Source organism: Lepisosteus oculatus, chromosome 9 (genome assembly GCF_040954835.1).
Source record: "Lepisosteus oculatus isolate fLepOcu1 chromosome 9, fLepOcu1.hap2, whole genome shotgun sequence".
Taxonomy (NCBI): Eukaryota; Metazoa; Chordata; class Actinopteri; order Semionotiformes; family Lepisosteidae; genus Lepisosteus; species Lepisosteus oculatus.
Genome location: NC_090704.1, coordinates 40,820,467 through 40,843,743, shown reverse-complemented (window position 1 = coordinate 40,843,743; position 23,277 = coordinate 40,820,467). Strand labels below are relative to the sequence as shown.

At 40.8% G+C, this 23,277-nt stretch overlaps 2 protein-coding genes across 3 annotated transcripts; one reads left to right on the top strand and one right to left on the bottom strand.

Moving 5' to 3' along the window:
- Window positions 1-100: 100 nt before the first annotated feature.
- On the bottom strand, window positions 101-9,310 carry sgsh (N-sulfoglucosamine sulfohydrolase (sulfamidase)). Its single transcript, XM_006635400.3, has 8 exons — window positions 8,990-9,310; window positions 8,264-8,424; window positions 7,379-7,484; window positions 6,771-6,921; window positions 5,900-6,056; window positions 5,320-5,401; window positions 4,968-5,171; window positions 101-3,890 (listed from the first exon to the last, which is right to left on the bottom strand). The coding sequence occupies exons 1-8, from the start codon at window positions 9,090-9,092 to the stop codon at window positions 3,325-3,327; spliced, it is 1,530 nt and encodes a 509-aa protein (XP_006635463.1). The 5' UTR covers window positions 9,093-9,310; the 3' UTR covers window positions 101-3,324.
- Window positions 8,276-22,587, top strand: slc26a11 (solute carrier family 26 member 11). Of its 2 annotated transcripts, none has more exons than XM_015356537.2 (17): window positions 8,276-8,365; window positions 10,850-11,667; window positions 12,023-12,215; window positions 13,414-13,499; window positions 13,943-14,022; window positions 14,404-14,546; window positions 15,271-15,449; window positions 15,765-15,837; window positions 15,957-16,007; window positions 16,534-16,594; window positions 16,755-16,810; window positions 17,735-17,875; window positions 18,632-18,759; window positions 18,866-18,965; window positions 20,049-20,182; window positions 20,303-20,390; window positions 21,670-22,587. In XM_015356537.2, the coding sequence occupies exons 2-17, from the start codon at window positions 11,440-11,442 to the stop codon at window positions 21,720-21,722; spliced, it is 1,794 nt and encodes a 597-aa protein (XP_015212023.2). In that variant the 5' UTR covers window positions 8,276-8,365; window positions 10,850-11,439; the 3' UTR covers window positions 21,723-22,587. The 2 variants fall into 2 exon arrangements, with proteins under 2 accessions (XP_015212023.2, XP_006635462.3); XM_006635399.3 differs by lacking the exon at window positions 8,276-8,365 and adding an exon at window positions 9,362-9,600.
- The last annotated feature ends 690 nt before the right edge of the window (window positions 22,588-23,277 follow it).

Here is a 23,277-nt window from a genome sequence, read left to right as displayed (position 1 = left end):
CTTAGGGGTTTAAATTGACGAAGGGATGTGGGGTGACGCTTTCCCCAGTCTTTTTTTATGAGTCAGACAACTGAAAAAGGCCACTACGCGCTTTTAGTAGTTTTGATGGTTAAAAATAATTTATTTTGATTCATTATATATGCAATAAACATAATTAAATGGTTTCAATAGGGCAACCTTAAAGGGCAAATTTCTTACATAGTTTAGCTTAACCATACCAACTTTTTTCTGCCGTAAAATGTTCCAGCGAAATACTTCACACAATTCGACAGAGTTTAAGCCTGTATGATGGGGATACTGCACATTGAAACAGATTAAGAGTTTCATCTAAAATATAATTGTCACTTACTGCATGTTGGCACAAAGGGTTTTTTTTAACTCACAAGCAGCACGATGACAGCGTGCACAATACAGATTTGCTGGACCATTGACTCTCGAGTTGCCCGAGAGCAGTTCTGTACCTTCTGCCCAGTGTCGCATGAAGCATTGTCCTTTTTGGTGTGAACCAAAAGCATCCTGATCAATACACGTACAGTACATGTTCCAAACTACGCCATTCGTGCAGCCACAAGAAATCTGTAGTTCATTCCATTGTAATTAATGCAACAGCGCCAAAAGTAGGTCATTCTAATGCTGATCTACCTTAATTATCAAAAGATGATAAACCGTGAAGTATTGAGTTTTTTCTGTATTATATTATAAGCCGTTTAGCATTTTGTATCAGTTTTGTAAAAAAAAAACGGACGAGAGACTGAAAGTATTTCTTTACTTTCCTCCGGATAATGTAATGAAACGCAACACAAATAGAATGTAATTAACTGACCGTGCAAATTTCAATGGGAAACAATTCGTCGAGGTTCCTCTCGACACTGCAGAATTTACTGCGGTCTCAATAACTTAACCTTATGCTGTTATCTTTTTTCATCGGACACCACAGCGTTCTTGACTTGAACATCGGTTCAAAACCTGCGTACGTTGAACTTTTAGCATGAAGGTGAATAACAATATTAAGAAAAGGAAATAGCATTATGAACCAGTCTACAATCTGTTTTATCATCATTATAGGTGTTGTAATTCACCCGCTGGTAACAATAGGAATCCAATACCGCACTGCAATCTCACAATTTTACGATACCTATAGATTAACTTGTTCTCGCTAATAAACTTATTCAGTGTATCATTTACCATTTTATAACGTCTTTCGCGTTTGGAAATGAAAATGTCTTTGAGTATGCGCATGATTTTTACAATGCTTTTTGTAATGAATCCGGTGTATCGTTCTCGAAGATCCTCAAATAGCGTATCCAATTCACAGCCGCTATCATGAGTTCATTTCTCTCAGAGCCGTTTACCGAAGTAAAAAAACTCAGAAGGGGGAAATACTCATAAGAAAATATATCATTGCTTTTATAAAACATCTATTATTTCGTTTTTCAAACGATATTTTGTATATGTAGTTTATTTATTAATCAAATAACTGAAAACGTAAAAAGATCTGACATCCAACATTTAGCTCTTAACTGCAGAGAAGTGTTAAAAATAGTACCCTAATTTTTATTTTACCGGAATAATAATTTTCTGTGAGTTTGAATGAAGATTTGTAAAGTATTCCACAACCTGCACAGTAAAGAACATGTTTTTTTACATGTTCCAGCTTTCAAAAACCATCGAAGCCAGTCGGCGTTCATTATAAAAGATGAAAGCTACTTAAAAAAAAGTCACAGCACAGTACAAGCTAATCGATGGTTGTTAAAGTCAGATTTAAGACACAACTCAAATCAGTGGCTTGATACTAAATTGTCTTTTTAAAATTAAATTTAATTCTACTAGATTTCTGAATCCATTTATTTTATAAAGGTATTTAGGAACTTGATATCAGCTTGCCAAAAACTGTAGTTGTGCAGCTTAGTTCTACTCCCAATCTTCCTAATGTACAGATTCTAAAAACAACACTCTGGAGTGTAAAGGCAAAAGTGAAACTCGCTTTTAAATAGATATGTCTGCACAATTTTACCTGAAAGCCATGTTTCAACTGAAAACCAGTGTATGACTGGCTCGTGATATTAAAGTCCACAGTCGGAGCAGCATGACATTGAAGTGATTTATACTTCTTAAAATGAAACTATAAATTAAATACAGCTTTTATCATCAAATTAGATTGAAACACAATGAGCTGTTTAAATGTTTTTTAAAATGTAAGTTTTTAGTGGTCTACAACAGATGAAATATTATTACATAGGTAAAAATAACCTACAGTAAATGTAAACCGCGCATAATGTTTTGAAAATTAAAAAAGTGTAACATCAGACTATTAAAAATGCAAAGCACACCAATTTAGTAAAGCCATCTCTCACATTTTTACATTTCCCCAAGTCTTACAGTTAGATTAAGATTATTTTGATTAGAACTTTTAATAAAACCAGTCTAAATAAAATAAAAGGTCTATACAATTCTACTTGCTTTTCTAAAATGCAGAGGTACTGTATTCACACATGGGAGATACGATGATTGTGGTCATGAAAAAACTTCTGTTACCAAGCCCATCTGCACTGTGATAAGACCATGAGCCTTACCGCTAGGGGAAACTATAATGTTATCAATCAGTACAATCTGATGGCTTGAATCGATCAGTTCCATTAAAAATGTTTTAAAATTTTAGTTGAGAACCGTCTGGATGAGGGAAACTGATTTTAGAACTACAGCAAACATGACTAAAACTCCTTCAACAAAAATAACTTTTCATTTCATGAGAAAATACAAAATGCTTTTAGCTGCAGTGTGATATAATTTACCAGGACAGCACCAGATCATGACATACAGTATAGGACTGTGTGATTTATTTCATCTGTTGTTTCACCAAAGAGGTGGTCCCTGTTGGAAACCAACCTTGATTGGGTTTGAGGGTGGCATGGTGGCGCAGTAATTAGCATTGCTGCTTTGCAGTGCTGGGGCCCCGGGTTAAATTCCCATCCCAGGGTGCCATCTCGGTGGAGTTTGCATGTTCTCCTTATGTTCACACTGGTTTTCTCTGGGTGCTCTGGTTTCCTCCCACAGTCCAAAGACATACCGGTAGGTTAATTGGTCCAAGGTGTGAGCCTGTGTGAGTCTGTATCTTTGTGTGTCCTGCCTTGCCTTGTTGGGATAGGTTCTGGTGCCCTGAATCAGAAGAAAATGGCTGGATGGTTGGGTTTCATTGTGTTCTTCGCCGGTTTTAGAGTGAGAGGCGTCCGTTCACGTTATAGGATCCAGCTTTCACCAAGGTTCAAAAGATTTGACTTTTTGTTTTCTGGCAATGCCAGGGACTGAGATTGACGGGCACCAGGCTCAGCCCAGCCCATTGAACAGAGGCCTGCACTGCGGAGTCAGTTTCGATTCCAGCACGCCATCGGGGGCACACACCCAGGGGTCAGAGGTCGCCCACTGCCACTTCAGCAGCTGGGCTTTGAGGTGCTGCAGTGTCTCCCCGTAGGCGGGGTCAGACGCCAGGTTCCTGATTTCCGAAGGGTCCGCTCTGATATCGTAAAGCTCCCAGCGGTCTCTGTAGTAATAGCTCTGGAGCGTCTTGAACCAGTGGGTGGGCTGGCCGCTCTGGGTCCTGCTCAGGAGGTCCTGGAAGGTGGGGGAGATGTAGAAGTCCTGGTCGATGGGGAAGGGCATCTTGAAGTTGAGGTTGTGGATGAGGCGGTAGGAGCCCTGCTGGACCGCCCTCATCGGGTAGTACATGGTGACCTCGTGGTGGCCCTGGCTGGCGTAGACGGTGGACCAGGGCTGCTCCGAGGTCAGCGCTGGCAGGAGGGACTTCCCCGACAGCTGGACAGGCTGCTGCGTCCGGAAGATGCTGTACTCAGGGTAAGGGATGGAGAACCAGTCCAGAACAGTAGGGGTTATGTCTGGTGGGGAACCAGACCAATGGCAGGTTAGAAACATCACTGTTTTTACAATGAGGGGGAAGACCTGTACTTCCCCCACGTTAACAGAAATATAAAAGTAACTGCATGACTTTATGACTGCTCTAGGTCACTAAGCTCACCTGTATATTTTACATGTATGCAGCTGTTTTTTTTTGTTTTCACTGTAATATACTGTAACTGGAGTGTATGGGGGATAGTTTTGTATCTACAGTAAAAATGTGCACACACAAGAACTTGTGATGAGGTATCCTCAAGCACATGAACACGAAAATATTTGAGAAACCTTTGTAAGTGTTTTTATTTTTTCTGTTGTTGGGCTTGTGCATGGAAACATGGAAAAGCTCAAGAAATATTAGGTTGCAAAATAAAAGAAATGTCATGTAAGTAGAAAAACTCTGTGAGTTAAATTAAAAGTACTTTCCACATCCCATGATTCAGAATATTTGCAACTTACAGTAATTGCAATTTAATTTTTAGAGGACATTTTTAGAGGTGCATCTGTCAGCATATTCCTCTTGTCGGTCCTTGCTTCATTTTACAGGAAGTTATAACTCTCATGTAAGGTCAGCAACTGAATATACATTTCTGTTTATGATAGTTATTTCCATACTGTTACCCGTGCTGGTATTTCAACAATACTCTTCGATATTTATTACTTTTAACCTCCACATGTGTTTTGTCTGCCAAGCCTGTTTTATAGTGCAAATCCTAGCCATTTCCTAGGGAAAAGGTTCCTATTTGAGCACGCTGTTTATCACAAGTTAAACTGAACAGGCTGTGGCACAGGCACCTGTCCTGTAGCGCCACCATGTGGCTCTAATTTTGACTGCTCTGATGCCACAATGTCTTGAAAACAGATAACAGCTCTTGCAGCAAAAAATAACACTTCAATGTTCTAAATATCTTTTCTCTATACCTGTCAGCCTGATGATCTGACCACAGACACTTTTACCCCACAGTAAATGTCTTTATCAAACTTTTTTGGAAACAGGATTTTCTTAAGTGCTGTGTTTTCACATGACCAGAGACACAAGAGGGTCTGCTCAAGCTGCTTACCTAGCAGGCTGACGAAAGACTGGCTGACTTGGGCCCAGCGCTGAGGGTGCTCAGGAGATGACACAAGCATGGGCTCCGCAGTGCCGGACCAGTACAGGTTAGTCCTGCCGTTGGGGAAGGGGATCCCGTTGTCTGAGCTGTATATCACCAGCGTGTCATTCTCAAACCCGGCATCCTGTAGTTCCTTCAGAACCAGCCCGATTCCTGAGACCAAGGGGTTAAAGAAAAGACAGTGTCAGCTCCTCCGGCGGACACGCACGACTTGAAATGTACCAGTACTGTGGTAATACATGACAGGTGTTTTGTCCGTTTAGCTCACTGACAGGCAGGGAAAGAAGCGTACTGCACTCACCTTGATCCAGTCTGCTCACTGTGGTGTACTGTGCAGCCAGGTCAGCCCTGGCTGCTGGTGTATCCGGAATGAAATATGGGACCTGTTGAATTTAAAAGTATTAAAGTAAAGAAACTAAAATAAAACTAATTAATTCTTACAATCTACAGATACCTTCAGAAATAAACAAGCTCACGTACTCCAAATTCCTAACACATTCCTAATTCCTTCACTTCTTATCATAGGACCACAGAAAAAATTACATACTGTAATTACATGGCCATAGGATAAAGTACATAATTTCTGTGAACTTAACACAACTTCCCCCATCGCTTGGAAATGAAATGCAATCTAATAATTGTGGCTCTAAAGAAGCCATTTCCTTTATTATGAAAGGATTTCAGACTTGATAGAAACAAATAAATTGCGTAAAAACAAAGAAATTAGAAAATGTTTTGAAAACAAATCTACAGTGTCTTTCCACAGCAGAATTGCTCTGAGACAAGCTAAGATCTGAAATGTTCTGAACTGAAAAAGCGACTGATTACCGGATAGATTAAAAACCAGACACAGGAAGGCAGCTGCCGGGACTGGGACTCACTTGGACCTGCTCTGGGGTGTAGTGCTCGGGTTTCCAGTCAGGAATCCAACCCATTCCACTCTCCCCATTCCCAAACTTCTCGCAGAAGACTCCATACTGGGGCTGGGAGTGGCCACACCGGTGAGGATCATGGAAGGCAACGTACAGGAAAAATGGCCTGAAGGGCGAGAGACACAGAAACAGCATTTCAAACCGCCAGCTAACACTCGACACTGACAGCACTTCCTCACTCATTTCTCTAGTGCAATGTCCCCGGATCTGAGGCTCCTGCAAAACCCTGTTTATTCACAGAAACCTGATAAAGGCTTTCAGGGCAGTTTGCATTTTATTGATTAAGAATTTGTTTGCTACAAATACACACATATTTGTGGGGTATGGTATTGAAGTGGTTACCATTACCGCCTCACAGTGCGGGGGCTCTGGGTCCAATCTGGGACGCTACTGTATGTCCACGGGGTTTGCATGTTCTCTCTGAGTCTGTGTGGGATTCTTCCCCCAATCCAGACATACTGTTAATTGGCTTCTGGGAAAACTGGCCCTGGTGTGAGTGTGTGGTTCTGTTCCTGTGTGCCCTGCAACGGACTGGCAATCCTGCCCTGCGCCTGTTGCTTGCTGGGATAGGCTCTGGATCCCCCATGACCCTGAACTTGACAAAGTGGTTAGAAGATGGATGGCAGGATGGATGGACATATGTAAGTGTTCTCATGTTTAGATATCCAGCACAACAAACTCAAAGCACCAACGTCATCCAGGGACAGGGAGATTGGGAGGAATATGCATCTGTATCTGCGTGTTTTAGTGCGATAGATTCAGGCCTGAACAGATCTGGGTCAGCACACCTCACATCAGAATGTTTTATTGTCACACATACCTGTCATCCTTGGCCTGTAAGAACTGCCGCACCAGCAGCTTGATTTTCGTGATGTTTCTGCCCACCTGCAGCACGGAGCTGTTTTCCTCGGTGTGAGCAAAATCGAATGGGTAGACTGTCTGAGGACCAACATGTTTTTTCCCTATAATACCTACAGGTGCAAAGCATCAGACAGAGTGAATTCAGGGCATGCCGAGATTTAAAATAGAAACAATGAGCGGAAGTGTCAAACTATATACTTACATGACTAGTCCAGGGGAAAGTGAGAGTAATGATGTTCGTTATAGATGAGCTATACTGCACAGAGTCACAGGATTTCTAAATCAATAATCAATTAGAGTGCCAGTGCTTCACTGTGTAAATTATAATGCTATGATTTAGTTTGCAATAAAATAACATCTTACCTTACTTTAAATTCAGTGTCTTAGATTATAAAGAAAATCATACAATAACAGGATTATAGCTATAGTACGTGCTGTATGCAGGAGTACAATATAAAAATAAGCACGGATGAACTATTAGACAATCTGACAATCTTTCTGGGACTTTCTAATGCTTGGAACTCAGTGTGTGCCTTTATGTAGCTACAGCTCTTTTGCCTTCTTCACCTGTTCGAATGCCGGCTTGACTCAGCAGGAGGGGCAAGCTCATTACGCCATCAAAGGAGTTGAAATGGTGCACATCCTGATGGAGGCCGTACATGCCATTCTGGTGCTGGAAGAGTGGATGAAACGCAAGGTGAGAAGGTCAGAGCCACACACTCGTACAGGGCTGACCGACACAAACAACGGCAAACGTGGGTCTAATTGTGAGCACAGCTTCGGTCCGTATCCAACAACTCTGAGTCCTTTGTCCTGTCTCTTCTAACTACCCGTAACCATTGATTAAAGAGCTCATATGCACTGTATGCTAGAGATCTGGATTATAATTACCTTTCGCAGATGCAGCTTAACTGGTTTTCACCCCCCTTCTTCACTTGGAGAAATTACTTCAACCCAAAATGTTTCACAGTGCATTGGATCAGCCACAGCACCCTGGCTACATAAAGCAGGTTTTTGGCAGCTTACATACATTACTTGTTTGCCTTAACTTCTGCTAAATCTGTATTTCTCAAAGTAGATAAAAGAATGAGACACATATTCAGTAATTTCCCGCTTCTCTGACCACGTTAATGTTTTAATAACTTCTAAGCTCCTTCCTGCTATGTGTCTAGCTCACAGCGCTTCTTATGCTCTCACGCGTGTAACCGATTTCCACCACGGTCCAAGTGGTCCACGATCCAAGTGACTTTCTCCAAGTCCTCTCACTTATTGTTCAGTTAAACCACGGAGTTTAACTGAACAATAAGTGAGAGGACCAAAATCACATTCCGGATTTGACATTCGGGGCGATTCCCCCGCAGTATTTGTCTCTCCGGGGGTGTGACGTGCCGGGAGTCACAGGCCCGTAGTCGTGGCCAGTCATGGTGGAGCGGCGGAGGGCTGGACCGATACCTGAGGCAGCCCAGTGAGGATGGCGGAGCGGCTGGGCGAGCAGCTGCTGACCGAGGTGAAGGCGTTCCTGAAGACCAGGCTGCGCTGAGCCAGGGCGTGGAGGTGAGGGGTGCGGATCGCGGAGTTGTTGTACACATCAGTCTCGAAGCCGGCGTCATCCGCTGAGAGGAGAGTAACGAGGAGTGAGCGACTCTGCTACTCTCTGCGTAGTTCAGCAACGATAAAGACTCTAGCATACAAGAACATATACAGTATATGCACACACGCACCTCTAAACATTACACTGACCACAACTGGGTCTGATTTAACAGAACTTTTTCAGATTCTTTCATATCACTGCTGCACTTTGGCCTTTGTTGATCAAATGAACAATAAGCGAGTGATCAAATTAACACTTCTGCACCCTGGCTTTTCTTGATCATAGCCGTGTTGTAATTACTGTAAATGTTTTCTCGTGTGGCACTTAACAGCACAGGCGAAAAGCTGCTCGAATTGCACGTTGGCTTAACTAACATGTTATTGCAGTGTAAACGGATGCGGTCACGTAGCAGGCTGAATCTGATATACAAGCATTACAAGGATGACTCGTACATCCAAAATACTGCAGTGTTTGTTACACGTTGACGTACTGTATGTGTACTTAGTAACGTACTATGCATCTTATGAGCTAAGCCACTTGTTTTAAGGTCTTCCAGTGTAATTAAGCTGTTGACTCATTAAACTCACCAATTATAAGAAGTACGTTTCTTTTTTTAGCCCCCTCGATAGCACAGAGGATTAAAAGGATAAAGAAACAAATAAAAAACAGGGAACTACGTACGAAGCCCATTTTAAATGCGTCAAGACATTAAATTAAAAGTTTTTATCAAAACGAACATTTAAAAAAAATCATCATTTATGATCAACGTCGAGGTTCGAAGTACAACCCAGAGCCATTTGTTACAATAAAGTTAAAAAGTATACGCGTATCAGCTTGAAATCTCTTGTAATTTCTGCTTATTAAAGCATGTCGTACAGTACATCCCATGCCTATGCGCTCTTCCTGGACAGCTGACAGCCTTTCTGGATCACATGACTTCGGTCACATGAACACAGCTCTCTCGATTAAAAAAAACGCACCAATAAAAGCTGCGATAACGGGTGCTGAATCGTTCCTCTTATACTGCAACATGAGCATAGTAGATGGAGGAAGTGGGCAGGCTTTGTTGTTGCAGTGATTATACCAAGGTTATGTCATGTCTTTTAAAGATTTGGAAGTGAATCCTGTAAGATTGCTTGAAGTAAAAATAGTAAAACATTAATTAGAAATGATAACTACATTACGTGCAAAGGCCGGGGTACGTATGTTTTTTTGTGATTTCTGCTGAAAGGGTTGTTTTTAAGTCAAGTTTTATTTTTATACAGCCTCTCAATGCCTTTGTATTCTTGCTTTAAGTAAGGCTAGGAAAATAATATATATACTGTATAGTGTGGGGAGATACTTTTAGGGAGAAAACATCTGTCATGTTAAAAGTCTCAGAACGCGTCTTTTAGATTGAACTGTTGTTCATTATTTTTAATGTCGGGTATAATGTCGTTTTAGTGTTAGAAACAAATAACAATAACTGTCATTTGTATAATTTCTTATGAATCTGGTAGTGTTTTGTTTTGCAATGTGTAATATAAAAAATACGTTGATGTTTGTTTTAAAGTTATGTGAGATACAATGAAAATACAATCTGGTTCACGAATGCTGACCGAAGTTGGGTCGTCAGTAAAACATGCTAGTATTTATTTTTTTCATTTAGTCGAATAAAGTAAATAAAACTATCGTTTTAAAAATGGAAGTGTTTGTGCGTAAGTACAATAGCCTCGAATTATGATAGCTTTATTATTTGCTTATTCATACATGCCTTTATTGTAAATAATGTGAAGGATTAGTGAAATGGAGTTGTTCTTTGGAGAATAGTTTGCAGGAATGAAAACGGTTGTATTGGTTTGTACTTTTAAAAAATAGACATGTCTACCTACAGAATTACAAAACAATAAGTAACTTTAAATAGGCCTATCATAACAATTCTTTGGACTAGGCTTACCTGTTATATTGCATAGTCAGTGATGAAGGTGATCTCACCTGAGCGAGATTAACAGCTCTCTGTACTCTGAAAAGTAACCAGAATGTGACAGGTAGCTGAGAGAACTGCAGCAGCTATATTTCACCAAAATATGCTCTTACCCACAATATACAGTCATGCAATGACAATTCAAGGCTGTTATTCCTGCAAGAATTTAAAAACCTTGTAGTGCACAACCTTTGACCAGACTAACCTAACCTGTTGCATGGGCTTGTGTCGTAGTGTCTTGAAATAGAAATTTAGTATGAGTATTGAATAAACACAAAGGGAATGTTTTTTTCAAAAAGAGAGTCAGATTTTAAATGAGCATGAAAATATGCTTTCTTTTATAGGCAAGGCATGCTTATATTTATTATATTAAGTTTGTAAATGGATTTTAAAAAAGTTCTGTTCTACCTTGTTACACTAAGAGCAGATGTCTTTTTCAAATATATAAATTTGTGTCGTCTAATGATCTGTATGTATTTTCCAGATGCACTTCATGCGGATGACTATGTTGTTAATCAACAAGGAATTCTGTGTGCCTTGTACTTGAAATTCCAGTTGTTACAGAAGAAAGTGGACAAGGAGGTGGTTGACATTAAAGGACTCGTGTGTCCTAAGCAAAAACCCAGCAATATTTCTCAGCCTCGCTTACTTTTGTGCAAAAACGGATGAGATTAACAGCGCATGTGCGGAATTAACAATGTGATTTCCACTTGCAAGAATTTTGTAAATATGGCTGTTGTAACATAAGGAAGATTCGATATCAGTCTTTTTCCACTTTATCCATACTTTTGTGAGATATGTAGGTGAGCACTTTAGTGCACACAGTGCAAATGACCATTTCTTCTGAAGACAGTAGGTGACATTTGATAAGACATGTGCTTGAAAGCAAATACCTCATGCTTTTTTCATGTGGAGTGTTCCTTACTTGTGTTTACTGACGCAACACCTGGAGCACTTTTCTTTGTTTGTAAACCGACCTGACAAATTTCTACGCACTGCACACGGCTTCAGGAGCTTATGAACGTCCTCATTTTTTAAAAGTTTTGTTCGTAATAAGCTCCTTCAAGGGAGAAAATGGAGACGGTGATGGACAGGTGCAGGAGAGGTGGCTGGTGTGCCAGGGACAGGATTAGAGGATTTTGCTCGTTCAGTACTCTAAAGAAGATACTGCCGATTCTGGGGTGGCTGCCCAGGTATTCTCTGCAGTGGCTGTGGATGGATCTCGTTGCTGGAATGACAGTGGGGCTGACTGCAGTGCCACAGGTGCTGGCTTATGCAGAAGTTGCTGGCCTACCTGTGCAGGTATGTGCCCCTTGTTCCTGATGGTTACCACACTTATGAAAGATCACAATGCCAAAGCATTGTTAAGCATATGACAGAATGATGATGAAATGCTATTCCAGTGATATAATCTTTAATCATAATTTTGTTAATGTCTTTTAGAAAGCATCAATTCTAAAAGAGTTTTGTCACATATACAGGTTTTGGTAGGAGGTAGTTGTGGGATTTTTGTAGTTTTGGTGGAGTTTCACTCTTACTGGTTGTCTGTTAAAGGTGTTCTTGCTGTCACTGGCTTTAAAGGCTGAAAACAAACTCTTGTCCTGGACTTAAGTAAGCTATAACTGTTCATTGACATTCTTTCCCTTATGGCTTGCAGTACGGCCTGTACTCTGCATTTATGGGCTGCTTTATTTACTGCCTCTTTGGGACCTCAAAAGATGTGACACTGGGCCCAACAGCAATCATGTCCCTGCTGTGTGCTTCCTACATCGACCACGATCCAGTTTACGCTGTGCTGCTGACTTTCCTCTGTGGGGTCATCCAGGTCGCCATGGCAGTTCTTCAGCTAGGTAAAGTGTTTCTGGGTGGATGCCCTTTTTGTGTTAAGGAAACCAGAAGGAGGGTGGGTAAGCAACAGGCGAATTTCATTACACATAAAGTGTATAGGCCCTTCCAATGTAGTACTAAAAAATATCATGTACATTTGGCTTTGTAGGGAACTCATGATTATAGTTGTGTGCTGTTGCTACTGTTTATTCATTGAATGTTCATATATTTTAAAATAATTTTTATGTGTTAAGGATCAGCCTTCATAAACATCAGTTTGCATCTGCCGTATTACAACAGTGTTTCCTTAACGCTGCTTTGCTTTGATTTCTATTTATATTGTAATCTTTTTTAAGGTAGTGGTTCAGGTGGGTAGCTGCGTCAGCATGCGTAGGCTGCAACGGAACAGGTAATAGGTTTATTCCATGTTGAAAAAAAGAAGAAAGAAAACACAACGTTTCATCCGTGGAGCCTTCTTCAGGTGTGAAGAGGCTGAAGAAGGCTCCACCTGAAGAAGGCTCAATGGCTGAAACGTTGTTTTCTTTGTCCTTTTTTTCAGCATGGAATAAACTTATTACGTATTCTTTTTTAAGGTAGGTTTGGTATAGCAGTTTGAGCTCATGAATTCTTGTCAAAAGGAGAGTGAACAGACACCAGCATTTAGCTTACTCTGCAAAAAGTTACATTACCTTTTATATGTAAGAAAAAAAACTAAAAGTAAAGAAGTGGTTGAATATGTAGACCTCCCAGTTACAATTACAAAGATTTTCTGTTCTTTATTTGATGTTTCATGTTGTCTTGAACCGTGTTTTGGTGAAGAAGCAGGGGTTAGACCTGGGGTTGGCATTGGCTATACTACTCTGAAGCCAGTATCAGAAATGAAACAAGACGGGGGTTAAAATGAGTCTTAAAATGAATCGGAAGCTTCAAAACTAAATCAGGTTTCTTTAGAATGTGGACAGGTGGGCTGTTTTCTCTCTGAAGCAACAGCAGGGTGATGAGAAAGGTTGAGCCTGCATATGGTCATTAATGCTCCCACGGCACAAATCCTAGGAGTAGAATTCCACTTCAGGCTTCCTCTGTCTGTTGTACCTAAATTTCTCACTCGTCGTAGTGCATTTCTCATGGATGTGCCACAGTGAGATGCCAGTACAGTATGGCTGCTCTAGGCGAGATACAGCTCTGTCTCGTTGCGGCAATCTCTCCTGATTTCTCTTGCAGGTTTTCTGTTGGAGTTCATTTCGTATCCGGTGATTAAAGGCTTCACTTGCGCAGCTGCTGTTACCATTGGCTTTGGTCAGGTCAAGGTAGGAATAACTGGAAAACACCCTGGAAAACCCCGAGAGGGGTGTGGAGAAGGCTCCACGGCCGAAACGTTGTTTATTTTCTTCTCTTTTCAGCATGGAATAAATCTTTACTTGTTCCATGACAGATTAATGATAAGTATGAGGTAATGATATGTTGCCATTTAAGTAATTGTGAATTAGATTGACTGAAATTATAGAGATTTACAGAACAGTCAAGCATAGTTTTTATTGTTTTTTAACTTGATCGCTTCACGGCGAATTCAACTTTTATTGCACGTACTGCTTCCATCGAACATGCTGTTGAAAAGCCCTTAGCTAGCCGACAATGCGCTGTATGTTGCCGACTCCTGTTCTAAAAAGTAATTGTATATCGATGTCCTGATTCCGATGCTTTGCTTGTTGTTTGGAATAATAAAAAAAATGGTAATTTCTCCGATTTACAGAACATCCTTGGTCTTCGGAACATTCCCCAGCAGTTTTTCATGCAGGTTTACTACACATTCCACAACATATGTGAAACCAGGTTGGTATTATTTTCTGATCCCTTCTTTTTTCCCCACTGGAATGAATAGAAGATGAAACGTCTTGTTGCTGAAATCTGTTTACGTGTGGAAATATCTGTTTTTCATAACCTTGTGATTCTTCAACAATGTCTAGCAGAGTACACACAGTACTAGAGTAGTGACCTGACTCCTACAAAGCAGGTACAGAGCTGCAAGCTTCACTGCTGTGCTGGGCATTGTTAGTGTGCAGTAAACACAGCAGAGGTATTATTGTGTCTCATTCCAAGTCCCTATTGATTACAAAGATCTAAGAGGATGTTGGAAACTGTAAAAGATTGGAAAATGGGAGATTCTGACTCTGCTTTTAATCATTGGTCTCCTCTTGTTCTTAAATTCGGCAGAGTTGGAGACCTGATCCTGGGTATAATCTGTCTGATGGTGCTGGTGCTGCTTAAGCTGATGAAAGACTGTTTCAAAACACATGGAGTGGACTTGCCCCTTTACGTCAGGGTGTCTCGTGGAATAGTGTGGTCAGCTGCCACAGGTCTGTATCCGCAGGAAATCCTCATGCTAAATCATGTCTGTGTGTTTCACTTCTGCATTCTCCAGAGCCATTTTTAATTTAATACTTCAAACAAGCACCCCTCTGAATATTTTCTTGTGTTTCGTTGTTGCAGATCTTAAGTATAAAATATTTTGATGGGCATACTCTATGAATCTTTGGCTGTTTGTTGTGTTTTTTGTGTTGTATAGGGGTATTCTTATAAAATGAAATGGATCACACTGTAAACACATACCCGACCATACACTCCCTGGATATTCATTCAGGAATCCCACATTGTTTGAGGAAAAGAGTTTTGTTAGTGATAGGTGATGCTTGATTGGCTTAAGAGGCACAGAACATCCATCACTTTGACCAGAACAGTACCTAAAACCCAGTCTCTCTAAAAACATACAGTAAACCTAGGAAATTTTGGAATGTGCCTTTCAGTCCTGTACACTATTACGCCCATCAGAACCTCAGTTAATGGGGATCCTGTTAAAGGAATAGTATAGTACTAGGCTGCAAGTATTTCATAAACATGCTTTGGAATAGTTGCTGCATCCTGTTTTTCTACAGTTCTTGCCACTTAGATAGAGACACAACACACTGGGGTTTCCGAATGATTTGTCCACCGACAGTATTTAGACAGTTCAGAGAAGTTGTGTTCAGGTCCCGCCGTTTTGCAGCCAGAAGGGTTGAAAGGGCCCCGTCTTGTGTTTTCCAGCCCGCAACGCCCTGGTAGTGATTGCCGCCACTTGCCTGGCGTACGCCTGCGAGGTCACAGGGCACGGGTACTTCACCATCACCGGGAGCACAGCCCAGGGCCTTCCGTCATTCTCCCCTCCTCCCTTCTCCGAGACGACGGAGAACGGCACGGTGATCGCCTTCAGGGAGATCGCTCTGGTGAGCGGCCCGCTGTCCTGCCTGCAGCTGAAGGCTTCCGTACGCCTGCTGGAAACAGAACCTAGTGGCGGCAGATTCACAAGTTCCTGTTTTCAACAAACGGGGTGGTTTTAAGCATGTAAATGTATTGCCTTTTGAGCGTAACGGCACTTGGTAGCGTTGGTCTATCTGTAGTTGCATTCATACTGTAGATTTTCAGGGTTTTTTTAAAATGTGGGACAGAGGACGTGCTGAAAAAGGACGGGATTAAAACTGAATAGATTAAAACCAATCCCTCTCTGGGGGGGATTTTTCTCATTCTTTTTCTGTTTCTAGGATTTAGGGGGAGGTCTGGCTGTCATTCCACTTATGGGTCTGCTGGAGAGCATTGCTATTGCAAAGGCATTCGGTAAGCGTCGGCAGTCCTGAATTTTGTTAGTTTAGTGAGCGTGTGCATTTGTACACATCCAGATGTTCTCATGTGATTCTTCATCCAACAGTGTGTTTTTCTCTTCCCCTCCCCCATAGCCAGTCAGAATGACTACCGCATTAATGCCAACCAGGAGATGTTTGCAATCGGTACGTACTTCATGACAGTGCTGGTCGTGCCCTTCATTTGCTCTCTGCCATTTCGAGTTTGCACTCTGCCATGTCACGGCCACGAAAGATACTTTGCCTGTTGTCTTGTTTTGTAAGGAAAATTGTGCTCGCGTGATATCCCGACAAGAATGGGATATCTCACCATCTCCTGTTAAGACACGGCTGGTTTGTTCTCATCGAAAAGTGTCTCGGGTTATTATGCGCGGTTATTTAAAATAGTGAGGCTAAAAAAATAATGAGAATGAATATGTTTTTAGTAATGAGAGAGTATTTATTCAGCAGGCTCCAGAAGATTAGGATTCTGTTCATTTGAATAATGTCACTTCATATTGCATGAAATTACAGTGCGCTTTCTATATTTGAATGATGAAATGACTCCTTATTCTACTGCAGCTCATTCAAGTAATTCCAGGTTTGCAACATCACACCATTGTTGCCAATGTGTCTTCCTTATGTGATTAAAATTTTGATTTGTTAGATGTACTGTTCATGTTTTGTCCTACAGGCCTTACAAATATCATGGGGTCCTTTGTTTCTGCCTATCCTGTCACTGGCAGTTTTGGAAGGTAAGGCAGTTCCAAGTGTTGATGCACATTTTATCGCAATAATGTACAAATTGTCCAGGGAATTCTGGGTTCTTGTGATGTCTCCACATTGCCAGGAAGCTTCTTGTGGTTTTGTTGCTGGGAGTGCCGCACTCGGACGTTTCCTCCTTTATGTCTGCAGGACTGCGGTGAACTCTCAGACTGGGGTGTGCACGCCAGCAGGGGGAGTAGTCACTGGTAAGCTAGGTCTATTTCCCACTTAAGGCCAATACATTTAAAGCAACTGATATTGACCTAACATCTGAAGAAGGCTCAACAACTGAAATCATGTTTGACTTTTTAGTGTGAGGTTATTCTGTTGAGGTCCCAGATCATGTGTCTCAACATTAAAAAAAAAAAAAAGTACAGCAAGACAAAGATTACCTTTCCAGTGTGGAATGTTCCATTTGTACATTAACCTGACTGACTACGCTGCACAGAGAGAATGAGGGCCTTTGATGACCTGACATGCTGGGTGAATAGTGCCTTACAGGAAATATTGTGCAACAAATCCCATATCACGTTTTTTAATTACATTTTTAAATTTCCACAGTCATTCCCAGAGAACGCTGTTGTCAGATAAGCCTAAGCTACCTCCGCAAGCATAGAGCTATACAGAAATCTAAGAGTTATGGGTTGTGTGGCTCCACTGTGAATTTACACTACCCCAATCTGGGAATTGCCTTTGTATCTCAGTGTGTAAGGGTAATACTCAGGAAATCACACCCTCAAACAGTGGAAAATAACTCTTATCTCCTGAAGCGCTGCTGGACTGTGTTCTTTGTTGGTGATGTTTGTCTATTTTTTGCACACTGCTGTGAAACAGATTTCCCCTAGGGGATAACAAAGCTTGAATTGAATTATGGTGGTCCAATCATGCCAGCTCAATCTTGGTGGTTTTTGGCCAGATGTGTGCCACTGCAACACTGTACCCCAAAGGTTGGAGAGTCCCAGCCACTGCTAGCGGTCCGAATCCGGCTCCCACCAGCACCTACAGGGCTTGACCGGGGCTCTGACCAAGTGCCTTCACAGGTTGTGCCAGTTGGGAGCCTACTGCTGTCATATGGTTGTCATATTCAAGGACTTGGGGCACTAATGGAATCTCTGTTCTCTGTGTCTCAGGTGTGATTGTGCTCCTGTCCCTTGCATTCCTCATGCCCCTCTTCTGTTACATCCCAAAGGCAGCCCTGGCTGCAGTCATTATCTGTGCTGTGGCTCCCATGGTTGACTGCTCCATAGTTCTGAAGCTCTGGAGAGTGCAGAGTAAGTAAGGGCTGTGACCTGATGTTTGCTGCAGAAGAATAGTGAGAGAGGGATATGGGGGATTGGTGTGAAAAACTGCAAATGAATATAGCGAATTTAAAAAAGAAATTATTAATAATAATTCCTTACATAGCACTGGACACTTCACTCAAAGTGCTTTACAGGTAACGCGGGGACTCCTCTCCACCACCACCATCACACACCAGCTCTCAGTGGGGGAGGAGAGCAGAGTGATGAAGCCAGTTCAGAGATGGGGATAAGAAGGAGGCCATGATTGGTAAAGGCCAGGGGGAAATTTAGTCAGGACACCGGGGTAACACCCCAACTCTTTTCGAGAAATGCCCTGGGATTTTAAATGACCACAGAGTCAGGTCCTCAGTTTTACGGCTCATCCGAGGGAGAGCGCTTTTTTACAGTATAGTTTTCCCATCACTATACAGGGGTATTAGGGCCCACACAGACCGCAGGGTGAGTGCCCCCTACTGGCCCCACTAACACCTCTTCCAGCAGCAGCCTTATCTTTCCCAGGAGTTTCCCAGGTACTGTCCAGGCTCACACCCACCTGCTGAGCTTAAGTGGGCTGCCAGCTGTGAGTTGCAGGGAGATATGGCTGCTGGCATTACTAACTGCTTGAAGTACCTGGTCTAATTTCAAAATACAATAATACAAATTATCATCTTTATTCATAATAACAATTTTTAGCAAAATAATAACATCTTATTTTTTGTTGAAGTTGAAGTTTGTTTCTCTTCTTAGAATTGGACCTCCTACCTTTCCTGGTGACACTCCTGTTCAGCTTCTGGGAGGTGCAGTATGGCATTGTTGGAGGCGTTGTTGTGTCTGGTTTCATGCTGCTTTATAATATCGCACGACCAAAATTACAGGTATTTTATCAGTGCAGTGTATTTCCAATGAGCCTTGACCTAGTCTGTGACTAATACAAAATATATCCCCGGACATTTTTAGAGTTGCTGTCCTCTTCATGTGCAGGTGCTGGACCATGGTGTGCTTGTGGTGGAGCTCGAGAGCGGATTGAACTTCCCTGCCGCTGAGCACATCAGCGAAGTTTTGTTCACGGAGGCTTTACTGGGTAAGACCGGGGCACAACAATGGTAAAGAGTGAAAAATCTTTATTGTGTTTCTCTTTCTTTCGGTTTTCATTTTTTAAACTTGGAATTGCCAGTTGTTAGTCATCTCCACACAGTGCTCCCTCCCCTCTGTGCAGAAAGGGATACAGGACAGTCCTGTGTGTGCACTCCTGCCGCAGTCCCATCTGTGAGAGACATTCATTGCTTGACCTGTCCGGAGCTCTGCATCACCTTACAGGAGAATTATCAACATTGGAGGAAGCGGTATCACATTTTGGAGCTGCAGTAGGCTGTAGTGGCCTCATCAGGCCTGGCAGTACTTGAACAGTCAAGCAGCCTGTTGTTTGGGGGATTCTGGCTAATGTCCAAGTTTGTTAGAGCAATGTCTCTTCCAGCCTCTCTCTGACAGACTGTTTTCAGTGTTTGATGCCAGGAGCCTCCTTGTTTTTCCAGCTGCTACTGGACTTGAAAGACCTGTTTTTTGGACGCGTAACATGCAAATGAAAATACAAGCAGTATCATCACAGATTAGGTGATACGTGCAATGCACTTTTTTTTAAATTCAAGCTTGTATTGTGAAACATTTAAACTAAACCAGCAAGCATACTTGTGTTTCTTGTTAAATGCTCCATGTTTTTCCTTTTCTTTGTTTGACCATTTTCTGTGACAGTTTTTGTAATCTCATCAGTGCTGTTCTAGTCTTACCGGCATATGGAAATGAACAGCATTTTAGATCTATCGGCCTGTTGAAGTAAAAGGAAGCTTAACAAGTCCCCTCCGAAGTGATATTTTAGAGACAAAGATATAATTGTCAGGTGATTAGTAAAGATACAATTTTACTTCTAGAGGTGGGAGGTTGCATCTGTACTAAAGTCCCATATCAAATTTTGAAATGTAAAAATCACTTAACCTTGCATTGTGAAATGCTAAATATTTCCTGTCGCCGGCAAGATCTTAGTCAAAGCTGTTGATGATAAACCCAGTTCATCTTTCAGAATCTCTGTAATGGACGCTAACCCGTATGTTTAACATGGCTGTGCCACTGACACATTGACATTATTGGGGGTTATTGTGTCCTTTTACAGTGTCTCCTCCTCGCTCTGCCATCCTTGACTGTCATCACGTCAGCAATATTGACTACACTGTAGTGAATGAAATCAGGGACTTGCTTCGCCAATTCAAATCCAGGAATGTCTCTCTGGTCTTCTCTGGGCTACCGGTAAGCCTGCTAAAAGTAATCTTAATGAAAAATGACTTGATGCACGAGTTTTAATGTAGCAGTGCTGTTGTCATTGCAAAATGGCAGACTCCCATCAGATCTCTTTTTTTTTTTCTTCAGGCTTCAGTTTTGGAAGTGCTGCTGGCAGCTGACCTGCCTGGTTTGAAACACACCGACAGCTTGGACTCCGCTCTGCAATATCTCTCTGGTAACTAGGCTTTTGATTAATGCTGCAGAGTCTCAAAATCATAACGTGTACAGGTACATGATTTCTGCAACTTGATCTCTAGTTGACTGTGGGGTCAATCCAGTTAGAAACAGCTACTGCTATACTGTAAATCAACCAAGTGGTTTAATTAAGTTCAGTTGAGAGAACTCCGGTCCTTGAGGGCTGAAGAGTATTTTCATTTTGAGCTGATTATAAATGATCATAAAATGACTTCATTTATCAATCACCAGTTCAATTAACCACAATGAAGTTGTTCAATATCTTTAGAACATTCGGTTTAATTAAGATCGACATACTCTGCTGGTATTGGGGCTCTCTAGAAACAGAGTTGGAGATCTCTACTGTCCCACTGTCTTGACCGGTTTTCTGCAGAGATTCCTTTCCCTAAATTTATTTTCCTTGTATCAAGACGTGTATCTTAATAACACATTGAGCTAATATAGTTGGACACAATGGTGAAAACCAACAAAACAGCTGTATCTTAATCTGTGCAGATCAAATAGCAATAAAGTTATACAAGCAAAATATCGACTTTAAGTTGGAAGTAAAACTTGCAGACCAACTGGAACTTCAGGACCCAGATTGGATGTCCCTGCGCTGATGACTGCTGAAGTCAAGGCAATAATTCTAAGAAGGGGACTGTTTTCAGTCATGGGTTTTGAAACCTCTAGGTGCTTTTTCACACCCCCCTTTCACTGCACTTCATTTTCTTTTCATTCTGTGGCCAATCCATTTTTTATGGATTTATTCATTCTTATTTCTTCAAATCGGCATATCAGAAAAACGGGAAAAGGGAGCTAAATTGGCTTTAGCTATCAGTCTGAATTAAGTGAAAACTGGGAAAGCTTTGCTGCAAAGAAATCTGAAAAACAATCAGAAGGCTAAAAACTAAATCAAAGGTGACTGCATGAAGAAAAAGTAAGTTTACCACAAATTGGATTTCAGTTATGTGAACCATGCACTTTGTATTCATAAAGTACAAACATTTTTGTGGTGTCTGCTGGTCATAAAAGGTGTTTCTTTCAGGTATTTTTACAGTTCTGGAAAGCAATTGGAATTTCATTTTGGCCAGAGGGTCTGTTTTATCTTTGGAACTTGACTTACTGTAAACCCTAATAATAGTAATCAAACTACATCATCAGTTGTCGTGACCTGGTCTAGGAGGCCAGAACTCAAGTATGAAAGTGCTGCTCTTAACTGAGTAACACAACATTAACTACAACTAAATTACAGACTTTCCTTTGCTTAATGTCAACAGAAAAGAATCTCTTTGAAGAACCTGATCAGAGTGAACATCTTCTAAGCAAGTAATGAGGATCGACTCTCCTTTTGGATGTGGAAACCAAAGGTTTTTGATTGTCTGAACCCAAAGAATGCAATGTACTGTACATCACGCATTTTATTCACATTTTTATAAAAAAACATGGTTACATGTTGGCGAGATAATTATACCTTATGAATATGCAAAAAAATCCCTGATGCACTACAATGAATATTAAGTAGTACTTTATTTTTACTAAAGAAATATTTCTTTGGAAACTGACTTGCTGAGTTGCTTTTATGTTTATAATTGAAGTGTTGGAGATGTTCTGTGAAAACCATGATCATGCTAATCCAAAGCAAGATGTCTATAATTACAGGGCTGGCATTTTATTATTTTAGCTTACTGATTAAACAAACTGATATGTAGTTTATAGATTAACTAGGCCAAAACTCTAAGAATAACGGTTAATAATTTTTGTACTAATCTTCTTAAATATGATCACCAGCTCAGTACATTCCAAGATGTAATTTAATTGTTGGAATTATTTTTTGTGAGATTTTTCTAAAGCACACTAGAATGTTAAATATTTACATTCTTATAGAATGTATTGCCTAACAAAGCATTTAAATTATGACTGACAATAAATTTGGAAGGGTTCCAACAAATAGAAAACTGAAATTTGGATGTTTTCTTTAGTGTTGTTAAAGTTATTTAATGTATATTTGACATTAAAGCAATATGTTGGGTGAGAAATTGTAGCATTTTTACATTTTAAATTCTTTCAAACACTTTAATCTAAAAAACCTTTGCTAAACTACATTGGGTGGCTTGGGCACTGCAATGTATGTAAAATATTTTGGCATAAAAGCCAACACATCAAAGAAATAAATTAAAAACATTTAAAGCAAAAAAGCCTTTTATTTAACAAAAATGTAATTTTGTTCTGTGGTCCAGTCTTAAAACATTATTAAAAGCAGTGTGCTTACATTTAGTGCTTAAATCTTTTGCCATTTTTAGATCTTTACAGCACTTTAACTCATGTACTAATTATTGAATTCCACACCGGTACAACAAAAAGCTAGGGCTCTACAACATCGAGGGTGTCGCAGTGAAGACACATTTTTTTGTTTGTAAAAGTACTTTAAAAAATTCAATTCACTGCATTCCAAAGAGCAATTTAAAAAAAGGGAACTTCATATTATCGAACAGTTCTTGCTTTAAACTAACTGCTTGTCTGGATCATTTTAACCAGGTTAAAGGTCAATCCCCACTTGCACAGTAATAACAGTGACTGCACACGTATAGAAAACCACCCACGTTACAGTATTTCCTGCTTTCTCAAATAAAATACAAACTGATTGTTTTCTAACGGCGATCGCTTGTAAGCTCAAGAGCTCCTTTAAAACTTCAGCAGTGTGGTGAAGAGGGAAGTTGAAGCTAAAGCCTTTATTTCAAATCTTAAGCATTGGTTCCCTCTAGTGGTTAAGTATATAAACCATTCTATTACAGCAACCGTTGGGAGCTGTAAAAATAGTGACTGTAAGAAAGGACACAAAAAATGGTCCTCTTGGTGTACACCTATCATAGCACCGCATTATTGAA

Excerpts from the sequence above, each read along its gene's own strand:
- sgsh (XM_006635400.3), bottom strand. The coding sequence starts at position 9,092 with ATGGGCTTCGTACGTAGTTCCCTGTTTTTTATTTGTTTCTTTATCCTT. Across the intron at positions 6,057-6,770 it reads TTACAGGCCAAGGATGACAG|GCCATTTTTCCTGTACGTTG; the intron begins GTATGTGTGACA and ends CTCGCCCTTCAG. Across the intron at positions 5,172-5,319 it reads AGTGAGCAGACTGGATCAAG|GAATCGGGCTGGTTCTGAAG; the intron begins GTGAGTGCAGTA and ends CCTTGGTCTCAG.
- slc26a11 (XM_015356537.2), top strand. The coding sequence starts at position 11,440 with ATGGAGACGGTGATGGACAGGTGCAGGAGAGGTGGCTGGTGTGCCAGG. Across the intron at positions 12,216-13,413 it reads CATGGCAGTTCTTCAGCTAG|GTTTTCTGTTGGAGTTCATT; the intron begins GTAAAGTGTTTC and ends TTTCTCTTGCAG. Across the intron at positions 15,838-15,956 it reads TGCTATTGCAAAGGCATTCG|CCAGTCAGAATGACTACCGC; the intron begins GTAAGCGTCGGC and ends CCTCCCCCATAG.